Source organism: Leptonychotes weddellii, chromosome 14, assembly GCF_054177405.1.
Source record: "Leptonychotes weddellii isolate Sample4059 chromosome 14, ASM5417740v2, whole genome shotgun sequence".
Lineage (NCBI taxonomy): Eukaryota > Metazoa > Chordata > Mammalia > Carnivora > Phocidae > Leptonychotes > Leptonychotes weddellii.
In genome coordinates, this window is record NC_138382.1 from 74,133,809 (window position 1) to 74,151,353 (window position 17,545).

A 17,545-nucleotide genomic window follows, 5' to 3' on the forward strand; every position below is an offset into this window, starting at 1 on the left:
TCTCCTCATTAAAGAGACTTCACATTGGGGGGAGTATGCCTTTTCCCTTTGATTCAGCTTTCTCCCTTGTTCTCAATCTGAATTGTTCTTACAAGCAATATATGATCATTGGTGGTGTGAGTGGGCAACATCCTTACCTGTCTAACCTCCTGGCAGGATTTTTCTGGTAACAAGTATGTTTTCAGAAGCATATTTCAGGTAGCTTTATAAATACCAGTACCATTAAATAAATAAATAAATACAGGGTTTTGTTTTTTTGTTTTTTTCATTTCTGAAACGGGTTGAAGACAAAGGTGTCTACTTTTTGAGCCCTGTACACACCTACACTGGTTGAAAGTGTCACCTGGGCGTGTCACAGGAGCACTGATGAGCCCGACTTCCCCGCATCCCAGCTTGGCCCGATTTTCTTAACATATTTGAAGATTATGGGCATTGTAATGTGGGGTTTCTTTCACGTAAAACTGGGTGGGCTCTGCGATCCCAAGGAACGTCTGATTTGTACCTTGATGAGAAGAAAGCTAATTCACTGGTCTTTGTGTTGGTTTTTTTCCCCCCCCAATCTGGTAAGGCTGTTGCCCTTAGTTCAGGGGGGACACTGTTAAAAAGAAGAGCAGCCCGGGAGCCAAGGAGAGATACGAAGTTCTTGGTATATTTATTTAAACAGTCTCAGTTGCCAGCATTTGTTAAATTGGGTGTTTTCTGGACTGTTCTGTAGTATGAACAAGAAGACACTGAAGTTTTTGAGCTCTGTTTTCTGTCAGCCAGCTGGGGGTTTTTGTGTGTGTGTTTAAGATTTTATTTTTAAGCAATCACTACACTCAATGTGGGGCTCGAACTCACGACCCCGAAATCAAGAGTCACATGCTCTACCGATGGAGCCAGCTGGGTGCCCCCCCACAGCCCGCTGTTTTAATTGTGGTTGTCACCACTCTCTTGACTCTTCATCCAGTGAACTTAATTAAATTGTACACTTGGGTGCTTTGTGCCCTTCCACTGTTAATCCTTTATTTGTGGCTCTGCTCAAAATTTTGACCGTGTCCCCTTAAGATAATTCTGGTTGATAATTGGGACCTAATGAACGGCACTTGCTCCTCGGAATTGTCTCTTAATTGGCAGACACTTGATTAGTGTTGCTCTTCTGCTTTCCTCCCCTACATAGTCTGCTCGTCTGATGGTTCACACCGTGGCCACCTTTAATTCTATAAAGGTAAGAAACTGTGGCCAGCCCCCTCATCTCCTGGTCTCCCTCACTGTTTTCCTTCTCCTGACTGTAGCCGAGCCCTCGTGCTAAGTAGTCGCGCGAGCTTGCACTTGTCACTGTCCTGGGCCCGAGGGTTTCTGGGGAAAGTGTCCACTCTTCTCCCGTGGCAGGGTGGCGAGCTTGCCTTTCCTGGTCAAGAACTCACAGGTCTTAGCGGTAAAGTTAACCTTCCCTTCACTTCTAGTAGGGCTAGGAGCTGCAAGAAGTGTAGGGCCCAGCAGGCAGGGAATGCCTCTCTCGCCTCCTTGCAGGAGAGGTTTGGCCTCTTTCTGGCCCCCACAGTGTTTTGTCTCCTCAAGCACAAGGCCCTGCTTGGCCTTCCGTGGCCTGGGATGCAGCTGTGCTCAGGGCTCAGGGTAGTAGGCTCTGGGATTTATCCACACGGTAGTTAGTTAGTTATTTATTTTAAGATTTTTATCCATTTAGGGCGCCTGGGTGGCTCAGCTGGTTGGGCGACTGCCTTCGGCTCAGGTCACGATCCTGGAGTCCTGGGATCGAGTCCTGCATCGGGCTCCCTGCTCGGCGGGGAGTCTGCTTCTCCCTCTGATCCTCCTCCCTCTCGTGCTCTCTGTCTCTCATTCTCTCTCTCAAATAAATAAATGAAATCTTTTAAAAAAAGATTTTTATCCATTTATTTGAGAAAGAGAGAGAGTGAGTAAGGGAGGGAGAGGGAGAAGCAGACTCGCCACTGAGCAGGCAGCCTGAGGCAGGCCAATCCCAGAACCCTGAGATCATGACCTGAGCCGAAGGCAGACGCCCCCCACACAGTAGTTATTTATGAAACAGTTGCTCCGTGGGAGGCATCAGGCTAGGAGTTGAGAGTGAGGATAAGTCGGCTGCATGTCTCTGCAGCTTTCGGGGTGATTCCAGGTCAGATATCCATGGAGCGTTCACGCCGTCTGATGTGGTTAACTATGGCGAGGTCCTCACCTTCTGGACTTTTGCTGTCGTGTCTATACTAATTTATTCAGCTAGGAAGGCTAGAGACAGGAAATTGTGCTCCAGCCTTTCCTTGCGGGCTCAGTGCCAGCTTTGGTTCCTGCCCCTTGCCCGGTCTGGCATGGGTGCAACAGAAGGGGGTGCGGCCGAGCTGATCACTGTCGTCCTGCAGGAGCTGAACGAGCGTTGGCGGTCCCTACAGCAGCTGGCCGAGGAGCGGAGCCAGCTCTTGGGCAGCGCCCACGAAGTGCAGAGGTTCCACAGGTGCGGGGCAGCTCGGGGCTGGGGGGGGATTGACCTTGGCAGCCCCTAAACGTGCTGACTCGGATCTGGTTGATACTTGTGCGCCCGCATCTGGGACCGTATGTGTAATGGGGTAGATTGCTCCGTAGAGTGAGTGAGTGAGTGAGTGTTCTTCTGCTTCTTGGAGCTTTTGGTGCTCGCCGCTGACAGACATACAGTGCCCACTAGACACGTTTGCCGTGCTTGTCCTGGACTCAGGGCAGCTGTGCCCAGCCATCCTTAACCGCCTGTGTGTCTCTCCGTAGAGATGCTGATGAAACCAAAGAGTGGATTGAAGAGAAGAATCAGGCTCTCAACACAGACAATTACGGCCACGATCTGGCCAGTGTCCAAGCCCTGCAGCGCAAGCACGAGGGCTTTGAGAGGGATCTCGCAGCTCTTGGCGACAAGGTGAGAGGTGGCAGTGCCATGGACATTTTGGCCCCGGGCAGAGCGCAACCCGCTTAACTTGCTGTCTCGCCACCTTGCTCCCGTAGGTCAACTCTCTGGGGGAGACAGCCGAGCGCCTGATCCAGTCCCACCCCGAGTCAGCCGAGGACCTGCAGGAAAAGTGCACGGAGTTGGACCAGGCCTGGAGCAGCCTGGGGAAGCGCGCAGACCAGCGCAAGGCCAAACTGGGCGACTCCCACGACCTGCAGCGCTTCCTCAGTGATTTCCGGTACGAAGCCCGGAAGCCATCGTGGGGTCATTCTCGTTGGGAAAGTCACCTCTGGTCGATGTAAAATCCTCCGGCTACCTAATGCCAGCAAGTCAAGAATAAGTCTCTGCTTCCCTGTCCACGTGCACGCCATCTCCCCCACTTCCCGCCAGATGGCATTCGGTTTCTTCCTTAGACGTATCTCTCACTTGCCAGAGATGTACTTTAGTCTCTTCCACAAACCTGTTTTAGTTAGAATTTCACAGCTGTAGAAAACTAGAAAGGACGAAACCGTGAACCCACATGACACCCTTCGCCGGTAGTCACCAGTTGGCTTTACCTCTAAGCACACACTTCCATGTTGCTGACCCACCTGTCTGTCCTTGGCAGACACGTGGCCCTTCACCTCCAAGTACTTGGGCCTGTGCCTCCCGTGTGCCCTGCATTTCCGCTCTCCACCCCCACGTCTGAGGCCAGCACAGCAGTACTGTACCTAGTCCCGGTTCCATTTCTCCCAGTTGTCTCCAGTGTGTCTTCACTAGTCCGGGTTTGTTTTTTGGTCCAGGATCCAGTTGAGAATTCCCGTTGCGTGGGAGCCTTGTCTCCTTACCCCTCCGCCCTCTGTGTCTCGTCTTTCACAACATTGACAGTTTTGAAGAGTCCAGGCCAGTTGCCGCCCTGAATGTCCCATGACCTGGGACCTCAGTCTTTTTTAAGGCTACGTAGCACACCACCGGCGGATGATTTGGAACTTGGTCCCTGGCATGAATTCAGGACAGGGGTTTCTTTGTGGCACACCTTTGTGCTGTCGAACAAGGGTTTCACACGTGTGTGCACACATGGGTACGCACGTACGTGTGTGTGTTATGCAGGCATTTCCTCTTCGGGGATGGGACTAGGCAGGTGATGCTCTCCCCCTTCCCAGGCCTCTAGTAGGAGGCCCCAGTTGGGGTTTTTGGTTTTTTGGTTTTCCTTTTTTTTTTTTTTAAAGTAAAGATCAAGTAATGTAACAGTTACATATCTTTAAGTGTGCAGTTCATTGGGAATTAGTGTACTTGCTTGCAGTGTCCTATGGCTAGCAGCTCTCTGTAGTTTTGAAACTTTTCACACCCCGAGCCCCATGAGGAGTCACTCCCCTTCCCCTCTTCTCATCGAGTCTGCATTCCATCTCTGTGGATTTGCCTATTCTGGGTGTATTTTATCAAAGGAAGCATGGCACCTGTGACATTACACGGTGATTTTTGTGCCCTTACATGCAGACCTCAGTAAGAAGCAAGATTCAGCGTCCGCATAGGCCTAGGACTGCTGTGAGTTCAAAGAAAAGCGGTTTCCTCCGAAGCTATGCAAAACCTAAACACAGTTATTGTTTGTGTTAAAACCTGCTATTCTTTTTTTTTTTTTAAGATTTTATTTGACAGAGACAGTGAGAGAGGGAACACAAGCAGGGGGAGTGGGAGAGGGAGAAGCAGGCAGGAAGAGGGAGAAGCAGGCTTCCCGCAGAGCAGGGAGCCAGATGTGGGGCTCGATCTCAGGACCCTGGGATCATGACCTGAGCCGAAGGCAGATGCTTAACAACTGAGCCACCCAGTCATCTACTGTTCTTTAGGGTCAGAAGATCTTAGTATCAAACTTAGTTCATTGTCTTCTGAGGAATGCTTGGTTTTTTGTTGTCGTTTTTAATTTTTTTAACATCTCAATAGGATGAACAAGGGGCTTTGAAATATTTTGCTGAGAGATGTAGATTATAACTAGTTAACCATTCAGTAGATTAACTAGTTAGTAGAGTAACTAGTTGACCCCAAATAATCTTCTGAGACAAGAATTGTGCAGTTCTCTTTTCCTGGGCAGAAAGCCTACTTGCCAGGTCATGTAATAGCTGTTCCTCTGTGTCTGGTTGCCAGGGACCTCATGTCTTGGATCAATGGGATACGAGGGTTGGTCTCCTCAGACGAGCTAGCCAAGGATGTCACCGGAGCTGAAGCTTTGCTGGAACGGCACCAGGTAGGTAGATCCGTCTGCTGAGCAGCAGAAGGGGGGTTGCGCTGCTGGGCTGGGAGGACCTTGGCTCCCCCGCCACCAGCACCAGCAGCACCAGCAGCACCCTCGCCACGAGTCGGTGGTTGACACAACAGTGGGCATCTAGTGCCAGTTAACCTAACCCCGTCCCTCCTCTTGGCAGGAGCACCGGACAGAAATCGATGCCAGGGCTGGCACTTTCCAGGCCTTTGAGCAGTTTGGGCAGCAGCTGCTGGCTCATGGGCACTACGCCAGCCCAGAGGTCAAGGAGAAACTAGATATTTTGGATCGGGAGCGCGCGGGTCTGGAGAAGGCCTGGGCTCAGCGCAGGATGATGTTGGATCAGTGCCTCGAACTGCAGGTGCGTGTGCGGGACATCGCTGCCCATTTGCCACAGGCTTTCTGACCGGCAGTTTCGTGGCCAGCGTCCCCATCTTCTCACCTGCCTCCCTTTCTTTAGCTGTTTCATCGGGACTGTGAGCAAGCTGAAAACTGGATGGCTGCCCGGGAGGCCTTCTTGAATACTGAGGACAAAGGAGACTCACTGGACAGCGTGGAGGCTTTGATCAAAAAACACGAGGACTTCGACAAAGCCATCAACGTCCAGGTGAGGCCGTTTTACCTTCAGGTCTCCATGTAAATTAGTCCAGATGGATGGCTCTATTTGTGGGCTGCTTCTCCTTTCTGTCTCAACAATGAGAATAAAAACTCGTCCCTAACATGCTTAACCAAGCTTTGGCCGCTCCCTGAAATGAATAGACTTGCTGTTGACCACACGAAGGAAGAACGGTCCCCTTCACACCCGCATCAAGTACCTGTGTGGATTGGGAAAAATGATACGGACATGAATGCTTTTTAAAACTTCTAAATTCTGATAATTCTGAGGTTTTAGTAACGAAGATGCCTCACAGAAAAAATGTATTGTCAAAGCAGAAACATAAACGTGTTGGTAAGGAAAGAGTGTGTGAACACGAACAACTCGGGAAGATGGGCACACCTCTTTGATTTATAACCCATTTTGTTGAAAATCTGACACTCTTTTCACAATCAGCTTGATTTTGCGTGTGACAACTCCTAGTGTCATAACCCCTGTCCCCAGTGTGATCTGGAGTCTTCTTGAGTTAAACTCTACCCTCCTAATGGTCGAAATCAAGCTTTCTTCTGGCCTTCTGCTCTCCCGCTTCTAAAGTGTCAGTGTATTCTGATCCTGCCACCGGCTAGTCCCCAGCCACCCAGAATAACCACTCCCTTCACAAGACCTGCTGTCCAGGCAGGGCTGGACCCTCCCGCCCACCTCGGCCTCACGCCTTTGTTTGCCGGCAGGAGGAGAAGATTGCGGCCCTGCAGTCCTTTGCTGACCAGCTCGTCGCCGCCGGCCACTATGCTAAGGGCGACATCTGCAGCCGGCGCAACGAGGTTCTGGACAGGTGGGTGCCGGGTGGTGCTGAGCGCGCTCACGGCCCTGTGCGGGAGCCCTGGCTAGTCTTGTTCTCAGGGAGGTTCTCGCTCAGGCTCCATTTCACTTTCTCAGGTGGCGACGCCTGAAAGCCCAGATGATTGAGAAGAGGTCGAAGCTGGGAGAATCACAGACCCTCCAGCAGTTCAGCCGGGACGTGGATGAAATCGAGGCCTGGATCAGTGAGAAATTACAGACTGCGAGCGATGAGTCGTACAAGGACCCCACCAACATCCAGGTGAGCTGAGCCTAGGGGCTGCTCGTCTCCGAGGAGACCTCGGTTACGGGGTAGGTTTTGGGAAAGAAGGCATCTTTAAGGGGGGTGGGGGCTTTACCTAGAGAACCACTTCCTTGTGTCCATGCTGAATCCAGCGAAAATTACTCTAAGAAGCTGAACCTGTGGAAAAATGTCACTGAATGATCCGACGTGAGAAAGTGCTTTCCTCACTTGTCTCCGTGGAAGCCGTGTCTGCTAGAAAAGTCTGTAGAGTCCCCTCTAGCAGCTGTACCCCCATGCTGAGCTTCCCAGGGGAAGTATGACAGCAGAATGAGCTGCTGTTTAGGAGCTGATGTGTGCATTCACCTCAGTATACTGAACTCTTGTTATTTTAATCTATTTTTGTAGCTTTCCAAGCTGCTGGTAAGTTTCTAATTTTCTTAAAGAGTTTTATTTAAACGCGCTCCAGTGTTTGTGTTTCCTCTGCATAGATCCTTGTTGTGGCCTCATGCGGTCAGCTGGTGTCTCCTCACCCGTGTTTCTCATTTCTAATGACCCATCACACACCATTCAAGTGTCCCTGTGGGATGTGGCTTTCTCTGTCGTAATTAGCCTGCGGCCCTGCGCCCCCTTCCTTCTCCTTATGTGTCACTCAGGCAAGCTCTGGATGATGTTTGATTTGGGGGCAGTAGTTAGCTGCTGTCTTTTCAGAGGCACTTCTTTTAAAAAATGAAATAATCAGCTTTTTCTGGAGTGTGGATTTGTGCTCACAGTTCTCAGTGGCCGAGGACAAGGAGTCTGGCGTGGCGTGAGAGTCTGATGACGCACCCAGGCTGCCATCCAGAGGTGCTGGTCCCTGGAGAGGGACAGTTAAGTTGCTCCAGAGAAGCAGATGGTCTGTTTCCAAATCTGACAGGAACGACGGGTGAGAGGTTAAGGAAAAAAGGGGACGTTATTACTCAAGGGGTAGCGAAGGGGACTCTCCGGTGAAAATGTAGCTTAGATGGTGCTTTAAATGGATGGAAGAGATGAAGAAACAAAATAGGTGGGGCTGAACCAAAGAGTGATCAGAGCAAGAAACAGGAGTGGGGGACTGGACTTAGGTCAGGATATGTGGGTATTTGAGACCCTGCTCAGACTTGGGCAGTGGAACACGGAGAGGGGGACGCCCGATGTGAGCGCCGCGCTCCACCAGCTGGGCGGCTCCGTCCTCTGACAGTTGCTGCCCCTGAAATGAAACATTTGATGCAGAATCCTTCCCCAACCGAACTGTTTTGCTTTGTTTCCCTTTTAGTTCTTTTTCGCCCAAATATTGTCCTGCGAGACCCTGCCTTTCTCACCCAGAATTGTGCCACAGCTGTGTCCTTGCACTGTCTCTCCCGGTGTTTCCCGTACCTAACTCTGTTTCTTTGTGGATTCTTAAAATCCCCTTCCGCCCTAGTGTCAGGAGCCTGGCACTCTCCCAGCCCTCTCTTTCCCTAGCAAAAATCATTTCCTACCTGTAGTCAAGCTTGGATTTTGACAGCATCTGTGAGTTTTGGTTAATGACAGCTACCAAATGAGAAGGCAGCCAAGTCAAGGTCTGAGGAAGCCGTAGATGCGCCTCCATCGGCGGAGGGTCTGCCTGCCGGCTGCCACGATCACGGCCTTGTGTGTATGACAAGCGAGCCAGGTGTGTGTTACCTGTTAGATCTTCTGTCCATGGAGGAGAAGGTCGCGGATGGAAATTGATGTCCAAGTAGGTTGAACATAGCACTTGGCGGCTGGCATTTTCTGCAGAATGGTAGAAAGTATGCAATTCTTGGACATGGCTCACAGCTAATTGAAGAATTGACTCCGTTCCCCTGCTCCTGAGCTGGTCCATCTCCTTTCTCCCGGCCCGGTCCTTCCGCCCAACTCCCAACAGCCTGAACCCTAAACGATTTCACAGATCCCGTGACTGCCTTCTCTAAGAAATGTTGACACTTGCCCCCAGTTCTTTAAGTTTCCTACCACTCACCTATCCTGAGAATCCCTCATCCCTACAAAGAGGGAACCCACAGGACCTGGTTTTGAAAGGTCATCTTTCTGGAATTTTAGAGCAAGCACCAGAAGCACCAGGCCTTTGAAGCGGAACTGCACGCCAACGCCGACCGGATCCGCGGGGTCATCGACACGGGCAACTCCCTCATCGAGCGCGGGGCCTGTGCTGGCAGCGAGGACGCTGTCAAGGTAGGGTCCTTGTGGTGACGACTTGGAAATACAGCTTTAAGGACGTAAGCCTGGCTGGCTCAGTCACTGAAGCGTCTGCCCTCAGCGCAGGTCATGATCCCGGGGTCCTGGGATCGAGCCCTGCATCGGGCTCCCTGCTCAGCGGGGAGTTTGCTTCTCCCTCTCCCACTGCCCTTCCTCCCTGCTTGTGCGCTTGCTCTCTCTGTCAAGTAATTAAATGAGATCTTTAAAAAAAAACAGATTAGAAGACTTTTGCCTACATGACAGATGGGGAATGTTGGTGCGAAGGGCTCCTGTGAGGCTTTCTATCTCTCCCCGCGAGTCACTTGGCTTTAGGAGAAAGGACTCTTCCTGGATTTCACCATCTCCGATGGCCCCCTTCTCTTCCCCAGGCCCGGCTGGCTGCCTTAGCTGACCAGTGGCAGTTCCTGGTGCAGAAGTCAGCCGAAAAGAGCCAGAAACTGAAAGAAGCCAACAAACAGCAGAACTTTAACACCGGCATCAAGGACTTTGACTTCTGGTTGTCTGAGGTAATGGCAGGTTTTCCTTCCCACCAGCGGAGGATTTCTGGTCAGTTGGGATAACAGGACAATCAACAAGCCTTAAACCGTGAAAAAGTCAGGGCACCCCTGATGCCCCTTTCTATAGAAGTCTTTTTTATTGCAGAGCCTTGTGCTGTAAGGGGTCTATTAGCAGAGGGAATGAATGTTTCAAGAAGAGAGAGCATATAGATGGGAATTAGGCTGTGGCCCACTCCTCTCCATAGAGAACACAAACAGGAAGTGATGATGTGGTCTATGTGGCAGGCAGCTCTAACAAGTCTGTGCCCAGATAGAAACCAAACTAGCAGCTGTCAGGAAGCCAGCGTTAGTAGAAAATTCAGGGGTACAGAAAGCAGAAAGAAACAAATTTTTTAGAGAGCACTATTAGTATTTCTCTCCAGTCTACGCTTATTTCCATCAACAGTAGTGTAGCTCTATTTTTATACATAGTTCAGAATGTAATTTTTCATGAGTATGTATTGGGAGTGTTATCCTGAGTCATTAAGAATTCTTCCTAGGGGCGCCTGGGTGGCTCAGTTGGTTAAGCGACTGCCTTCGGCTCAGGTCATGATCCTGGAGTCCCTGGATCGAGTCCCGCATCGGGCTCCCTGCTCGGCAGGGAGTCTGCTTCTCCCTCTGACCCTCCCCGCTCTCATGTGCTCTCTCTCATTCTCTCTCTCTCAAATAAATAAATAAAATATTAAAAAAAAAAAAAAAAAAGAATTCTTCCTAAACGTTTGAAGAGCTGCATAAGTCCGTCCTAGTCATGCCATAATTTAACCATTCCTGTGTTGGACATTGAGGTGTTCCCAGCTTTCAGGTGGGACATCTACACTGAACATCTTCGTGTATTAATCTTTGCCCCTGTACCTCCATGAAGGCTCTGGGACCCTGCCTTGAGCTGTAGTATTTCAAGTCCTAGGTCCTCAAGTCTGCATTTAATTGACAGGAAAGGAGAAGAACTCAGGCCACATAGGCTGATACAGGCTGGGTCACTGTAACAACATAACTTGTGATTGACAAGTTGGCAACTGGCCAAAGACCTGGCCAAACAACCGGGCATGCTGGATTTTCCAGAACACCTGCTATGCATCATACACACTGGGCACCACACCATAACCTTTCCCCTTTTCTGTTTCACTGCCAGGTGGAGGCCCTTCTGGCATCTGAGGATTACGGCAAAGACCTGGCTTCTGTGAACAACTTGCTGAAGAAACATCAGCTGCTGGAAGCGGACATATCTGCCCATGAGGTGATCAGACGGGGGTGGGCAGGCCCGGCCGGGACCCAGCTGTGCTTGACTCTTTAGGAGAACTGGCGCACGTCGGGGAGGAGCAGGGTGTTCGGCTAATAGACCCTCAAGCCACGTTCTCAAATATTGTGGCCTCGGGGCCATTTTATACCCTGCACTATTATCGAAGGCCACTGAGGGAGTTTGCTTATGTGGGTTTTGTCTCTACCGTTATTAAAAAATGACATTTTAAAAGTTAAATTTTAAAAAGACAGCATCAAGGGCTTTTTGTCATTCTGAAAATGACAAAATTCTAGAGATGGAGAATAGAGCAGTAGTTGCCAGGAGTTAGACACAGGGATGGGGTGCAGTGAGGAAGGGACAGGCGAGTCCTTGTGCTCACGGAACAACGTATCTTGGTTTGGGTTACGTGAAGCTACATGGAGGGGATAATTGTGCGGAATGACGTACACACACCCACGCAGACACGGATGGATGCACGTAAAGTTGGTGAAATCTGTGGTTTTGCACCAGTGTCCGTGGCCTGGTCTTGCTGGTGTGCCGTGGAACCTGCTGCTCTGGGCGGGGAGCTGGAGAAAGGGCCCACAGGAGCTGTGCTGTTTTTTGTTTCTGAAGCTGTGCTAGTTTTCCGACTCCTTGTGAGTCCATAATTATTTCAGAATGAAAAGTTAAGAGTAAATCTGAGAAACAAATTATTACTGAAAGTAATAATAAGCCCATCACAAGTTAACATGAGTAGCACTTCCTATGAACAAAAACTGTTTATCCACAACCAGAACATGGTAGAGTAAGAAGAGGGGCCTTGGCTGTATTTTGCAAATCCCTTCAGTCCGGTTTAATAGAAAACAGCTGGATTCTCGTAGAAGCTTCTGAATTCAGTCTGTGTGAGTGTGTCAGATACGATGGAAACCCAGCCTCCCGCAGGGAGTTGGAAGAAGTGAGCAGTGTGTTCATTCAGATGATTGTGGATACTCTGACACCAGTCAGTACGTGCTAGTCGCTTAAAGGTGAGCTGCAAAGTGGACTCTGAAACCCTATCGGTCAGTTTTTCATACCATTTAATATTAAAATCCCCTGGTCCATCTCAGACACGGAATGTTTTTTTTTTTTTTTACTCGTGCATGATGTCACAAAATCATTTGGAAAACGTTGTTGAGTTAGGCAGAATCGCCTCTGGTTCCATGCGCTGACGTCACAGCCAGTCTCGAAAGGAAAATCTTCACAAATCGAGTGGCTCTCATGCTCATGGAGGTTGAACGCACTTCTTCCAGAATTCTCATTTTCGCCTGAAAGTTCAGGTTTTATCAGTAGCAGCAAACTCTGCCTTCTTGAAAGTGACAGGTTGACCTCATTCATTCGGAGCAGGTGTCTGTCAGACACCGAAGTCTGCACGGCCGTAGTCTGTCTGGTCATTGTTCTCTCAGAAGGATAGCCCATGAACAAGGGGCTAGTTCAGCTCAGGACACCGGCTTCTCCTCAGGGCAGTCCTCGACCTGGAGTATGCCACAGAAGTGCTTGTGTGCGTTTCCCATTTTGTCATACAGAATATTGACGTCGACATGTATTCTAAGATGGAGATTTGATAAAATCAACGATTTCTGCTTTTATAAGAATGTCCTTAAGTGAGAGCACGTTTTTACCGCAGCTCGGAGTCCTGCTGGCTCGGTGTGTCACTCTCTTGAGTGGAGACATCGGCTGTCGTGCCACGTGCAAGAGTCCACACGGTGAAAAAGGCCCATGATGTCTTTGTGTCATCACGAAAATAATTTTGATCTCTTAGAACCCCAGGGATCCACATAGGATACCTTGAGAGAGCATCAGCACTCCACAAAGCCAACCTGCTGGTGAAGAATTCCAGAGTTCTGATTTTCAAGCAGATACTCATGGGAAACCCAGGTTTCTCACCCCTCCCATTGTATCCCCTGCCCCAGGATCGCCTGAAGGACCTGAACAGCCAAGCAGACAGCCTGATGACCAGCAGTGCCTTCGACACCTCCCAAGTGAAGGATAAACGGGACACCATCAACAGTCGTTTCCAGAAGATCAAGAGCATGGCAGCCTCCCGGCGAGCCAAGCTGAATGAATCACATCGCCTACACCAGTTCTTCCGGGACATGGATGATGAGGAGTCCTGGATCAAGTACGTGTCCTCAGGGCTTCACAGTCTGGGTCCTCCAGGATGCCCATTGAGCAGGCACTGGGAGCCCCAGGCTGAGTGGGGGTCCGGAGCTCCGGGCCGCCTGGCCGTGAGGTTTGGCTCTCTCCCAGAGTGTGCCAGAACCTGGCCCATGGGATACCTTGGCTTCTTCTGATGCCCAGGTGTGCAGTTATAGGGCCATCGATGGTCTCCAGATGGTAGCAGTACGTGATGATTGAGCTAGACTTTGTGTAGACCCTGCCCTGGGATCCCTGGGGAGATTAGCAAATGCCCTTCTGGAAAAGACAGCCCGATATCCTCCTGGGCAGGATCAGTCCTTGAAGGAAGGAGAGTTGTTTGTTTTTAATTCCTCCCCCATTGCAGTCAAAGGTGATAGAGCATTTTGTAAACACACCATTTTTAAAGGACAAAAATCCTGTCTTCTATTCCTCACTTCCTTTTTTTTTTTTAAGATTTTATTATTTGACAGGGAGAGACAGAGAGGGAACACAAGCAGGGGGAGTGGGAGAGGGAGAAGCAGGCCTTGCGCCGAGCAGGGAGCCCGATGCGGGGCTCGATCCCAGGACCCTGGGACCATGGCCTGAGCCGACGGCAGACTCTTAACGACTGAGCCACCCAGGCGCCGCTATTCCTCACTTCCTTAAAAAATTCTGTGCATATCTTTATATATTTGTACGGGTGGTGTCTGCACATTTGGTAAAGTAGGGTTGGTAGGAGGACACCCCTAGCCACCTCCTTGTTCTCCGCACACCCTGAGCCTGGTAGGTGCTTCTGGATACCTACATCGATGCTCTTTGTTTCGGAAATAGAGGCTTTTTGTTTCCAGAAGACTGGCAAGGATTTTCGTGGCGAGATTGGTAGGTGTAGGTGAAGGACATCATGGGGTCTGGAGACCTCACAGCTCCTGAGCAAACCTGTCTGGTTGGAAGCACGGGGGTGCAGAGTACCTACCTGTGTTGTCCAGGGAGAAGAAGCTGCTGGTGAGCTCTGAGGACTACGGCCGAGACTTAACAGGCGTTCAGAACCTGAGGAAGAAGCACAAGCGGCTGGAGGCGGAACTGGCTGCCCATGAGCCGGCGATTCAGGTGAGGGGGCCGCTTGCGGCCGAGGGGGCGGCGGGGACCGATGGGCCCATGTGACGTACAGAGAAGCCCTTTGCTCTTGTTCATCCCACTGAGGTCTGCAGTGTCTATGACCCCTTGTTCCAAACCTGGAAGAAAGAGGTGCTGGCCTCGATGCCGACGCCTTTTTCTGGCCGCATCTAGGAGCAGGTGATCGGGGTTATTCTAATCGTTCTTGCCTGTCAGGGTGTCCTAGACACTGGGAAGAAGCTGTCTGATGACAACACCATTGGCAAGGAGGAGATTCAGCAGCGTCTGGCCCAGTTCGTGGAGCACTGGAAGGAGCTGAAGCATCTGGCCGCGGCGCGGTGAGCGGTGGGGACGGTGCGTGTGCGGGCAGGCCCCGTGCCGCCTCCTGGGCCCTCGACCGGGGCGAGCCCGGTCCACGGTCGGCTTGTTCCAGAGCCGCTCCGACCGGCCCGTGCCGAGCCCGTCCGCTTACGGGGATCTGAACCCAGCACATGGTTCCAGAATTTCATGAGTGAACAACACTGTGTCTGCTTCGTGTTACACAGAGCGCTCCATGGAACCAGTCACGTCCCACGTTCGTCAGGAACATTTTTAAACATGTGTTCGCTATCAGAATTGAAATTGGAAGACACTAATGGCTGGTGTTTGGTGTGTCCTGTAACTAGGGGTCAGCGGCTGGAGGAGTCCTTGGAGTATCAGCAGTTTGTAGCCAACGTGGAAGAGGAAGAAGCCTGGATCAACGAGAAGATGACCCTGGTAGCCAGTGAGGATTACGGAGACACGCTTGCCGCTATCCAGGTCCGAGAAGCTGGCTTTGGTCGCGCTGTTCGCGTTGTTCTCCCGGCCGGCAGCCTCGGTGTCCCTGGCTGGTCGCAGGCCTCCAGCCTGCACACCGGAGACGGCGGCCCCGGTACCACGGGTCCCTGAGGTCCGCGGGGGTCCAGGGCCTGCCGCCACGGCGCACCCTCAGCGTTATTGTCCTGTCGTTCTGGAGGCCGGAGGTCTGAAGTCAAGGTGCAGACAGGGCCTCGCTCTCCGAAACTTCTAGGGGAGGCTCCTGTCCTCCAGCTTCTTGCTGGTATTCCCAGGCTTGTGGCAGCATAACCCGCAGCCTCCGCTCTTCACGCCTCTTCCCTCCGCGTCCGGGTGCCTGCAGCTTTCCCTCCGAGCCGCCTGTGTCCCGAGTTCCCTCTCAGAAGGACACAGGCCTCCCGGAGTAGGTCCCACCCCAGTGACCTCATCTGAGCGTCTTCACTTGATTATCTCTGCATCTCCCACGTTCGTAGGTGCCAGGGGTTAGGACGTCATTCTTTTGGGGGGGACACACCTCAGCCTCTGCCCTTAATACACTGTGTGACCGCCCGAGAGAGCCACGATCATGTCGCTGGCGGCTGGCACAGCTCCGTCCATTCCCCCCCCCGCCCCGCCTCCGTCCCTCAGTGGCCCTGCCCGTTTTCATAGGCAGCATTCAAAATGGCAGAGGCAGAAGCTTCAAGGCCTAGCCTCAGATGTCACGTGACCTCGTCCGTGCTGTGTTCTGTCGGTCGGAGTGGTCACAAGCAGCCCAGAGCTACGAGCTAGTTGAACCGCCTCCCCTCTTGCTGGGAGGAGCCACACTTTATGGTCAAATGTTCCCAGATCTGGGCCACCGGCCGTGGAGGCAGAGTTTCCATTCCCCAGAGTCTGGGTAGTCCCTGCGCCACGTTCTCAGAGTGGGTGTCCTGTTCGGCTGGTCCGGTGCTTCAGGTGGCTTAGATGGAGGGAGGGATTTCCCATCCTCTGCGCGGACCCGTTCCCGGGAAGGCCACTCAGAGCCATTGTCTCTGGTCCTTGAGGTATACTGGGGACAGGGACACTTGGAAGGTCCCTTAGGAGCGGAACTTGGGGAAACCCTCTGTTGGGCTCTGTCTTAAGCTTGCACGGGGTTTATCGTTTTCTGTGTGGTCCTCCAGAGGGGAAGAGGGACACTGTGCTGATTGATTAGCAAGAGCTTACCGCCTTCAGGAAAGGCCTACCCGGGCGTCCCTTCTCAAGCTCGGCATCTGCCAGTTGTTCTTGCTGCATCTGGGTTTTACCACGTTTATAATTACCTGTCGATGTTGGTCCCTGTGGCCTCAGCCCCCAACTAGACTGGGCCGCCTGTGAGGGCGGGCGCCTTACAGCTTCGGTTCCCTCCGACCTGAGACTGGGCCCGCCCCCCGGCGCATGCCAGGCTCTCAGCCGCTGGGCCTTCTGCTCCCGCTGCAGGGCTTACTGAAGAAACATGAAGCTTTTGAGACAGACTTCACGGTACACAAGGACCGGGTGAATGACGTCTGCAGCAATGGACAGGACCTCATCAAGAAGGTGAGCCTGGCCTGCTGGTGAGACGCTCACTTCCCACACCCGACGCCCCCATGCTCGGGCCACCGTGGCCCCACAAAGCCCATCTGCCTGGAATATTCACCCACGAAAGCTTTGCACGGAGACCGGGAAGTGGAAGCAGACTTCCACTGCTGTGTTTCATAACAAGAGAAAGATTCTGTGATTGGTTGGACGTCTTCCCCCTTCCTGAAGCCAGTTAGTGAGGTCACTGCAGCACGTACGCTTTCTGCGTGGATCAGGCAGAGAGGCATCCAGCGACACTGGTGCTCCCACAGAGCTCTTCTCTTAGGTTATTTCTCAGGTGGTACAAGCTCGTGATAGAAGTGGTTGGAAATACAAGAAAAGTCCTAAGAGCCGCCCCTACGTAGGATAGATCCCATTCCATCGACTTATGTCTCTCTACAAAGCCTGGCAGGTTTAGAGATGAATGTGTTAAAATCACAAAGTTTGGGTTTCGCTCAAACAGCCCCTGAGCAAGAGCGCAGACAGGAGGGGTCCTGGGGCTTTCTCCCCAGCAGTGAAGTCCAGTCACCGGCGTGTTGGCATTCCAGACTGAACATGGTGCTGCCATTGGTCCTCAGTTAGTCACCGCCGATCACATAGGTGTGGTGACAGGTATTCAGTACCACAAGAAAAGCAACTTTTTAAAAGATTTTATTTATTTGACACGGAGAGAGCAGGAGTGGTGGGGAGGGGCAGAGGGAGAGGGAGAAGCAGACTCCCCACTGAGCATCGATCCCAGGACCCTGGGATCGTTACCTGAGCCGAAGGCAGACGGTTAACTGACTGAGCCACCCAGGTGTCCCCAAGACAAGCAACTTTTTTTTTTTTTTTAAGGTTTTATTTATTTATTTGACAGCACAAGCAGGGGGAGTGGGAGAGGGAGAAGCAGTCTCCCCGCTGAGCAGGGAGCCCGACGCGGGGCTCGATCCCAGGACCCTGGGATCATGACCTGAGCTGAAGGCAGACACTTAACGACTGAGCCACCCAGGCGCCCCAACAAGCAATTTTTCACAGTGATAATTTCCTGTTGGAAATATAACTAGTAGATAAGATTTCTCATCGTGGGATTTGCTCTAGTAAGCATGGCCTTGAGAC

General features: G+C 51.7%; 1 protein-coding gene across 4 annotated transcripts in view; it reads left to right on the forward strand.

The window, feature by feature from the left end:
• SPTAN1 (spectrin alpha, non-erythrocytic 1) overlaps positions 1-16,465 on the forward strand; it is a 52,247-nt gene extending 35,782 nt beyond the window's left edge. For 2 of the 4 annotated variants that reach the window (XM_081803711.1, XM_081803713.1), the window contains 18 exons: positions 1,160-1,207; positions 2,373-2,464; positions 2,749-2,893; positions 2,980-3,161; positions 5,042-5,141; positions 5,320-5,517; positions 5,617-5,763; positions 6,480-6,583; positions 6,688-6,850; positions 7,238-7,252; positions 8,909-9,040; positions 9,433-9,570; positions 10,730-10,834; positions 12,766-12,974; positions 13,957-14,077; positions 14,300-14,421; positions 14,749-14,881; positions 16,331-16,465. In XM_081803711.1, the coding sequence (XP_081659837.1) occupies positions 1,160-1,207; positions 2,373-2,464; positions 2,749-2,893; positions 2,980-3,161; positions 5,042-5,141; positions 5,320-5,517; positions 5,617-5,763; positions 6,480-6,583; positions 6,688-6,850; positions 7,238-7,252; positions 8,909-9,040; positions 9,433-9,570; positions 10,730-10,834; positions 12,766-12,974; positions 13,957-14,077; positions 14,300-14,421; positions 14,749-14,881; positions 16,331-16,450 (2,274 nt within the window). In that variant the 3' untranslated portion in view covers positions 16,451-16,465. The remainder of the gene's footprint in view (positions 1-1,159; positions 1,208-2,372; positions 2,465-2,748; positions 2,894-2,979; positions 3,162-5,041; positions 5,142-5,319; positions 5,518-5,616; positions 5,764-6,479; positions 6,584-6,687; positions 6,851-7,237; positions 7,253-8,908; positions 9,041-9,432; positions 9,571-10,729; positions 10,835-12,765; positions 12,975-13,956; positions 14,078-14,299; positions 14,422-14,748; positions 14,882-16,330) is intronic. The other 2 variants (XM_081803712.1, XM_081803714.1) reach the window with 1 other exon arrangement.
• The last annotated feature ends 1,080 nt before the right edge of the window (positions 16,466-17,545 follow it).